This window comes from Berghia stephanieae, chromosome 3, assembly GCF_034508935.2.
Source record: "Berghia stephanieae isolate SIO BIC M18660-M18661 chromosome 3, UCSD_Bste_1.3, whole genome shotgun sequence".
Classification (NCBI taxonomy): Eukaryota; Metazoa; Mollusca; class Gastropoda; order Nudibranchia; family Aeolidiidae; genus Berghia; species Berghia stephanieae.
Window position 1 is genome coordinate 42,567,576 of NC_088362.1, and position 10,000 is coordinate 42,577,575.

General features: G+C 39.8%; 1 protein-coding gene across 1 annotated transcript in view; it reads right to left on the reverse strand.

Annotated features, from left to right (window-relative positions):
• The window catches only part of LOC144969242 (uncharacterized), a 160,813-nt gene that overhangs the window by 43,527 nt on the left and 107,286 nt on the right, over nucleotides 1–10,000 (reverse strand). Inside the window, exons 13-15 of the mRNA XM_078908353.1 lie at nucleotides 6,693–6,824; nucleotides 1,605–1,727; nucleotides 1,056–1,129 (exon numbers count right to left, since the gene is read on the reverse strand). Coding sequence (XP_078764479.1) covers nucleotides 1,056–1,129; nucleotides 1,605–1,727; nucleotides 6,693–6,824 — 329 coding nt within the window. The remainder of the gene's footprint in view (nucleotides 1–1,055; nucleotides 1,130–1,604; nucleotides 1,728–6,692; nucleotides 6,825–10,000) is intronic.

The window sequence follows — 10,000 nt, forward strand, 5'->3', positions numbered from 1 at the left end:
CGGTCTCAAGAAGTGGGTGAGAGAGGGATCTAGTAATGACTTTGGGTTTGAAACGAATATTTTTGTGTTCGTGGATAGCTCACACGGTAGAGCCACGCTCTCACCTGCCAGGCGGAGTTGTCGTACCAATAAGGTCGCAGGTTCAAACCCCACCACCGCCGCGAAACAATTTTTATTCTCTATTGTCTTCTGGCACTTTTCTATTCACTTCATATCTTGTTGTAGAGTGACAGTATTGTTTTATGTCAGTATGCTGTACACCCCCAGCACACTATCAAAGTAGTACTTAAACCCTTTTAAAAATTTGACATACCCTGGGGTGTACAATATTGACCTCATTTACGTAAATCCTAAAAAAAATATTCGATAATTATCAAACAACCCTATAGGACAACACTAATAAGTCCACAATTAAATTTTGATTTCAACATGTCTGATCCTTGACTAGGATTTCATGAAATGACATAATTTATCCTCAAAAATCATCAATGTTCCCCTTACCGTAGTTTTACTAAAGGTCTAAAACATAGCATATAAGCAGTCCTTCAGAGCCATTGAGCTCCATGGAGCAGGAGTTTATCCCGGCTTCTATAGACTTAAACGGACAAAACTTGTTACCCTTTTGGATGGGACGCTGGTCTATCGCAAAGTACTTTCCGCCAGATCTAACAGACCCAGCTACCTAATCACTGCTCGGTGGACAGGGTCAAAAAAAAATCTACGTGTGAAGCGAGTGCTCTACCTACTGAGCTATCGGGAGCCCCCCTAAACATAATCATACGCCTTAGTTAAATCATTTGAACATCCAATTTGAAATACACGTGGCTGTATGATAGGTGATGTGATCACTTGTCTCTACACGAACCAACCAAAATATACATTTCATTCTATCTCACTCTGCCAAGAAATCTTTAAACCGGGACTTCGAAAGAGTCTTAGGTTTGAGAATTTTTGACAAGCTGTGACTCATTTTAATCGGTCAATGTTTGATTTGAAGCCCAGGTTTTCTGGCGATATGAAGAAAAAAAAATGTTAGATGAAGGCAAGTAGGATACCTGTGGTGGCCTGAGTGAGGCTGTAGATTGGTACATCGTGATGGGATATGATGACTGCTTGACATGGTGGACGGCTGAAATGGATGGAAACAAGGGCTATTATTTATTCATTATTACAATCATGATCAATCGTCCTCGTCGTCGTAATCGTCGTCGTCATCATCACCATCACCATCTGCGTGATATCGTGCGCGTTGTCAACATAACAATTATTATCAATATATCATTAACTTTATCACCACCACCACCACCATCATTACTACCATTAACAAAAAAAAATCAAAAAAAAGAAAGAAAGAAAAAAAAACAAAAACAAAACAAAACAAAACAAAACAACAAAAACAAAATCAACTTGAGCATCCATATAACACAATAACAACATCACAACCTCTGCCGCCACAACTATCATCATCATGACCACCATCATAACAACAACCGCCGCCACCTACACCACCAACAGCCACCAAAACAAACAAAAACAACAACAACAACAAAACAACCACCACTAATCCCCCCCCCCCCCCCCCAAACCATCACCACTATCCTTACCGGTGGACAAGAGGGTAAGGGAGGTGGGTGCATCCTAAAGCTTCCCCCTGGATAGTTGATGGGTTCATAGGTCACGGACTGACTCCGGCCGTATAGGCTTCGTGATGGGCTTGGGTAGACTCCCTGTAAGAAAAGAGTGGAAAACAACAAAACACTTTAGTAATAAATAAATAAATAAAATAAATAGGCACATAGCATAAACATCTTTTCACGCTTCCACCATGCTCAATGCGCTTCAAACTTTCTCGTTCCTCATTGGCAGGTCAAATGGAACCAAATTGCAATTTCGCACGGTACAAGTCGCCCATTTAGAGTCTATTTTGTAAAGCACTCTTAGAATATTAATCCCTGTCAATGACCAGGTACTCATTCACATCTAAGTCGAGCGGGGTATTGTGTGTAAAGTGCCTTACCATTAGATACAACGCCTAGACCAACAATAGGACACAACGCCTAGGCAAGAGTTTTGTGATCATTGCCACTCGTCTAATAACTAACAATGATCAAAGTCGCTTGACTATAGTTTGAAAGTCTAATATTGGTCACCTGTGATTGAGTCACCAAGACCATTGAAATTTAAAGGGGGGAAAACAGAATGAAAAAGGGAGAAACGTTTTGCATGTGTTCTGAGTTGTTGAAGAGCAGGATGTGGCGTTTTGTAACAAAGTTAAGCGATGGTAGCGTTGTCAATGACCGATTGGGTGACAATGGCTGCTAACGGGGACCTGGGCAAGAAGAAACTTTGAACATAAGCACTTCACTCAACAAGGACTGAAACACTGATGGACGGAATCAACATTGTGTATCAGGAACAAAAAGGGCGTCGAACAGGCGACTTAGATCACTCTCTACCATAATATTATGTTCTAATGTGGGACTAAACACATCACAGCGTAGCGCATTGAATGTAGTCAGATCGTGAAATGCGCTAAACATATAAAGAGCACGTTATTATATAATCAATTGGATAATAATAAATGGGTCCCTTGACCAACCTTCAAGGTTGATGCCGGTGGTCGGTAAAGCAAGACGAGCAAGTAGCAATTAATTAGTGGTCTGGTGCAAGACCCTTGTTTTCGGACCTTTAGGTCTCTGGTTCGAATCCCGCTCCGGGCAGCGCAAAATTGAGTCCTTGGAAAATTATTTTACTCACATTCTCCCATCGTACTCAGGCGTAAAATAAGTACATCGTCGGTTAAAATGTTGCCGCTGTCCAAAATACTTAATTGTAATATCTCAACACAAGCGTGATGTCTCATCCTATAATATGTTAAGAATTGCTATTGTCTTGGGACCTCAAAGCGCGTTCAACAAATTAAGCGAATAAGCTTTTCTTTTCTTTTTTTTTTTTTTCCTTTAAAAAAAAAAAAAATTCTCTTCCAATTTTATTTTGGTCGAACGATGACTTCGGACCATGAACCATTAGAGAATAGGTAAAGAATTAGGGGAACGAAATTAAAACACTTTTATGTGACAGAATAGAATCTCTTAGAGATAGAAAAAGTGAGAATGAGAAATAAATAAATAAATAAAGAGAAAGAGATAGATAGATAGATAGATAGATAGATAGATAGATAGATAGATAGATAGATAGATAGAGAGAGAGAGGGAGAGAGAGAGAGAGGGAGAGAGAGAGAGGGAGAGAGAGAGAGAGGGAGAGAGAGAGAGAGAAATAAGGAGAGAGAGCGAGAGAGAGAGAGAGAGAGAGTAATAAAGAAAGAGAGAGAGAAATAAAGACACACACACACAGAGAGAGATAGAGAGAAAGAGAGAGAGAGAGAGAGAGAGAGAGAGAGAGAGAGAGAGAGAGAGATAGTTTGATAGATAGATAGGTCAATAAAACCATGAATTTCATAAAGTTTTGAAACTTTGAATAGACAACCTGACCGGACATCCTCTTGCATACATTTGTGGGTAAGGTGTGGCTACAATATATTTTTAATGATGCCCCGTAAAACACATTTGAAAATTACAATTTGTCATTTATTGTCTTTCAAAGATGTCAAGATCTTGGTGAAATTATTGCTTGTCCTGCGGTGCATAGCCAAAAGACTACGTCGTTGTTTCGCCACATTATTCACGTGCTTCTAAACAAACGTATGGCAAAAAGAATTGCATAAAAGAAAAGAAAGAAAAAAGAAAGAAAAAGATAAACTGATAAATATTGGCATGGGATTTCAATAAAGAATTGATTTATGACACACACACAGGACCGGGTAGTGGGGAGTGGAATTGACATGGAAGGGATAACTGACCTCACGTGTCTCGTATCGAGTGCTATAAATGGCAAAAGGAGAACACGACATGAGGACCTGAGTCAATGGCGATACTCTATATAACCGTACAAATTAATAGAAATAATAATAATATTCGGAGCGGTGCTTACCATCCAATGAAGGCTAAAACCAGGCTAAATGACTCCCCCCTCCCCCTAAAAAATACACTAAAAAAAGCCCCACAAAAACCCAACAAAAACAAAAACAAAATAAACAAAAAAAAAAAAACAAACGATTTAAACAAACAAAAATTACCCCCCCCCCCCCCCCCAATAAAAAAGATCACAAACATAGAAACAAACACAAAAACCCCACATATCCTTCTCTTGTAAGGGTTATTGGAAAAGGTAACTCCTAAAAATACTCTCTCGTGTTTTATTTTATTATTTTAAGCAAACGATTTTAATAGCAAACAAAACAGGGCGTTCAGGGGTGGCGTTAAAACGGCTTCTAACCGTTACGAGGGAGCAGGTAAAAGGTATTCTGAAAACCAGATTGCGTTTAAAAACACATCAAATGATACTACAAGATGGGCGAATGCCGTTTTTATCGTCACAACCCCTTTTTGGTAAATTAACTATACAATTTGTAAAAGAGGTGAAATGAGAATAGAATAAAAAATTATTATCTAAACAAAAACTAAGTACAGCTACGTTGTATTTCTTTCTTTTTTATATCGTCAGCCAAGGTCGACATTAATATTAACTTAAACTTTTACCTCATACGTAAGATTCCAGTTTTATTCGCCAATAGTTACCAAATTTTTGCTTCCATTTCAACCCTCCCCCCCCCCCCCCCCCCCCGCCCCTCTCCTCTCTCTCTCTCTCTCTCTCTCTCACACACACACACACACACACTCTCTCTCTCTCTCTCTCTCTCTCTCTCTCTCACACACCCTTTTTTTTTTCTTTCCCAACTCCATCCTCTCCATGAAAACCGCACGCACATGCACATTCAATATTCCTAATCGGTAAAAATAAAAATAAAATAGATGTCAATATTCAACAATGACAATTGTTTTGACACCAGCGAGATCTACAATTTTCAAAGTTATCTCTGCTATAAGACATATCTAGTCCACAGGAACCTTTGACGTAGGCTTACAGGCATGTTTTGTTTTTGTTTTTAGATATAGGTTCGAACTCTAGACCCGTACCTTAAGATTCTGGCCCGCCCATTACATTGCAGCTACAAAACAGCGTTACGTTCACGATTTGTTCATTTTCAATCCATTCAAATTTTAACAAATCGACTGATATTTACTGTCTCCTTACCAGCCATTTTCAGGATATTCCCCAAAACTTCACACCCAACTAACACAAAAATAAATGTGTTATCACTCAAACACAATAGCAGTAAAGTTCTTGCCATACATAACTGCTTTAGCTAAACATACTCTACAACACACTGCTCGTTTTCCTTAAATTTTGTGATGTACAAGAGAAATTTGAATGAAAAAATGTTGGTTGTATCGTAACGAATGTGACGATTTTCCTAATATCTAGTTGGTAAGTAAAGGGTTAAAGAGCGACAAATCCGGGGCAATGTTGACGGAAGAACGTTGTGGTAATCTTGTAGTATTGACAGATGGTCTCTCCTGGTTTCCTGTTATTCCGTACGCCGATCGTGGCACGATAACTCCAGCCTGATCTGCTTTTTCCATCGACAGATTGTCTGTGGGCCATGTTAAAAGATGAGGAAATAAACGGTCCGTTCACACCTTTGTATGCCTTTGTAATAAACCGTGCAACAGTTGGAGCTGGGATAAGAAAACTACAGTTTAAAAGCAAAGACAAAAGCACAAGATAAAATTTTACCTTGTTGCCGAAACGTGCGAATATGAGGATTTACACTGATGTCCATTTTTAGTTTAAGATTTAAGTGTTCAGTAAATATTCAAAACGATGCTGTGCTTGTAGCCAGGCTTTGCTTATAACCAGTATGCTCTAAAGAGGAGACGACAACTTTATAATCAATACTGTATTCACTATTTTTTACCACTCTTGTTATTTTGGTTCAAGGAATTGGAATAATGTATTCATTTTGAGGGACGAGGAGGCAGAACTGGATAAATAATCACTTGATGTGGGTGGATGAGTATGTGCTTGAGATGAGGAATACTTTCTATTTTCGTCGATTTCAGTTCGTTCCAATTCACCGTTTAAGGGCCTCGGCCATCTTAAGAGAAGAAAAACGACAAGTTGGTTTGTTGAGTTCTTGTTTGTTTTGTTTCTCAGCAGGAATGAGAATGTCGCTGAGATCGTTTAAAATGAGATAAGGAGTAAAATTAAAACGGGTAGGTTAGGGGGAGAAGAATGGAGGTGGATAGTAGAAGATTATTATTATTATTCCCTCCATTTATAAGTTAATACTGATTTCTATTGATTCCCGGACTCTTGCACGTTTGGAATATTGAGCAAGTTCCCCTCTGAGATCTCGCGTTGGGAAACAACTTCGGAATTCGAACCACCTGGAGCGTCAGCGTCCAGTGATAACTAACAAGTTATTTCAAATTTGTATATTTTTTGGGGGTTTTGTTTCTGATAAAATTTTGTCTTTTTTTTTTTTTTTCAAGATCTAATTTAGACCCAGAAATCCAATCAATCCCTGATAGAAAAGGGGATCGGAAATAAAAATTCGACTCCAGGCAGATCCCAACGAAATTTGCTTGCGTATGAGATCAAGTGTTTTCCAAACTCGGGCCTCCGGGTTCTCCCCAACAGACCCCTCTCTCACTTTGGTCTGTGGTGCCCTCCTTCCCCCCCCCCCCCCCCCCCCCCATTCCCGTCCCCAATTCTTCTAAAGCACTCACGTTATTCTGGGCGTTGTTGGCCAGGAACCAAAGCTCCTCCAGCTGTTCCATCACGTGGGCAAAGTGAGTGTTCAAATCCTGAGAGAACCTCAAAGCCACGGCTGTCACACTGCTGCCACAAAGCGTATGGTCCTGGAAAAAAAAAAGAAAGGAGAAAAACGAAAAATGTATTAAACGGGTTTCCAAGATTCTACTCGAATACAGCAATTCTATCCAGCACTTATTATGTTTCAACAGGAGTCAAGTCAAGTCTTGTTGCGGTGGGATTAAATGATTAGATGGAACACAGCAATAAAATAAATAGAGAGTAGCTCGGAAACAGCTGGAGGAGGGCGTTAATCAAAGATTTGAGAGAAGATGGAAGATGCCATACATAGAGCCCAACAAGAGGGAGAGGATAAATTGTGTCGATGGCTGGCCTATGCTGCCGCGCTATGAAAAACAAAGAAACAAAATTTTTAAAACAAAACAACAAAACTAATAAACACACCAAAGAAAAAACAACAACCCAATACTTTAAAACAATGTTTGGCCATAAAAATCGGGGGGGGGGGGGGGGGGGGGGGGAAAGAGGAGGAGGACAAATTTAGGGTCATTTTAATTGATCTAATTTGAAGGACGCGTATTTTCAAATGTGCTTGTGCTGTTTCAGGGTACGGCAGTATGCGCCGAAATGAATGACCGGAGTAGGCCGCAAATTCTTCTTGCGACATGGTTTAATGAAATGAGTCAATGAAAACATGAACGAATGAATGAATGAATGAATGAGTGAGTGCGTGAATGAATGAATGAACGGATACATGAATGAATGAGTGAATGAACGAAAGAGTAAATAAATAAATGTATAAATAAATAAAGATATATTAATAAATAAATAAAAAAATAAATAAATAAATAAGATCGTCCACTTAATTAAGTCAGACGTCCCTCCTCATTGCATTCGGTTCTAGATTTGAATGACTGACAAGCATCAATAATTACTCTCGTGTTTTGCTCGCAGTTGATAATGTTTTCCTCACATTGCTTTGGGTTACAAATACCAGATATTTTTGTAAATGAATCAGACAGGACAATAAACCTAGTTTCTCTTTACAGAGCGACGCGTTTGCCGTTTAACAATGGATTAATATTATGCATCAATTAGTTGTGAATGGGTTAGCAAATAAACAAACGTGCAGAAGGATGGATGGAAAGGGGATGTATGAATGAATAGATGGATGGGCGGATGGATGAATAGTTGATGGGTGGATGGATAGAAGGATGGATGGATGTATGAACGGACGGACGGATGGAAGGGTAGATGGATGTATGGATGGACGGACAGATCGATGGACAGATTAGATCCGTGGATGGATGGACGGACGAGAGGAGGAACGGATGGATGAATTGGCGAATGAACAAAGCATAAAATACATATTATTATTATAACGAGGTAAAAAAAGGATGGCGTCACAACACATCTGAATGATGTATGAACGTACACAAAAGTATAAATCGCGTGGATGTAGCTAGTATGAAGCGGAAGCCGGTTGAGTCTCATCAAAATCAAATACTTGTTTTGTGGTCAGCAATAAAATTGTGGTCGTTCTTGTTGTACCTGTCCAACCCCTCCATAAAATGGACAACCCGCTGCGGTCGTTGCATCCTTATTACCACAAATAATACGGCACCGCTGTGTCATGACCCATTAAACAAAAGACCTTGATTTGACACTTATTATTATTAATTTGAATACGTCTATACAATGATAAGACGATTTCTTTTTTAATAATGGCCAGGACGCTCTTACTTCATAATGGACAGATTAAGATGCGTGATACGGATAATAGCAATTTTTTTGTTATTTGGATAGGACGTTAGCTTGCAAATTACTCTCTGGCGAAGAAGAGAGAGAGAGAGAGAGAGAGAGAGAGAGAGAGAGAGAGAGAGAGAGAGAGAGAGAGAGAGAGAGACAGAGAGAGAGAGAAGAGAGAGAGAGAGAGAGACAGAGAGAGAAAGAAAAGAGAGAGAGAGAGAAAGAGAGAGAAAGAGAGAATGAGAGAAAAGAGAGGGGGGAGGGGGGGGGGGGAGGAGAAATGGGCGGGGGGAGGAGGGAGAGGGGATGATAGATACTGATTAAGTAAGCTTTCCTTTCTTGTTGTTATTGTTGTTGTAAATGTGCGACAATATTGTAAGCACATGACTGAGAGGAATGGATATCTTAACGGAGTAGTAACTCGCCAATGTTACAGTCGCCATCTGGTCAATTTCGTGCATTTATTTGTTTGGTTTAGTCGCAACGATTTACAAGCCATGCTACCGATGGGGCTTACTGTTGACAAGACAACATTGTATACTCTTACACGCCAACGTTGATTTCACTTGTTGGTATCAGTCTCACCTGTAACCGCATACGTAGTTAGTTATAATGACTGTAGTAACTTCGATTGCAACGCTGTTACTGCTTTTTTGGGAGGGGTTTGTTGGGGGGAGGGGGGGGGGGTTAAACACGGTTAAGTTCCATTCCATTTATAACCATATTATAATAAACAATGTGGAATTTTGTTTGGAAATGGATTCAGTCTTGCCGTGAAAGGGTTAATGGGGGTTTACTTGCTGACACAACAGTATTACAATGACATACACCATTATTGATAAGACATGGATGGGAATTTCCCAGGGACCAAATTCTCGACACTAAAACACGGCCTTGTCATGAGATACAAAGGAATGACACACTGTGTAATTTCTGCGATAGCACAGTCATAATATAGCTGCAGATTTTTTTCTTCTTTCATTTTGATGACTAAAAATGTTCTTCAATTATCGGTCGGTTGACCGGGTCCTGCATAAAACTTGAGAACTGGTAAAACTCCAGATCTGAAAACAAACTTGAGAAAAAGAAACAACTTAGGGGAGGGGGGGCGGGAGAGAGAGAGAGAGAGAGAGAGAGAGAGAGAGAGAGAGAGAGAGAGAGAGAGAGAGAGAGAGAGAGAGAGAGAGAGAGAGAGAGAGAGAGAGAGAGACTTGGTCCAGGTCACATAACACGGCAGGGGAGTCGAACTCGGTAACTTATGGTTATGAAGCAAGTGCAAGTGCCATATCTCTGTGCCTTGCTGCTCCCATATTAGAGTACAGAATATTTAATATAGCTCGTTGGCCAGCTGTTATGGCGACTTAAAGGAAAGATGTTTTAAGTTCTCAACAGCAGGTTAATGAAAGGGTACACAATACTGTCGTACTCTGGAAAAACACGTGTTTAAAGATTTGGCCAGGAAACTTGTCCTTCAAAAATAGATCGATTAAAAAGACCCTCATCTTGTTAGAAA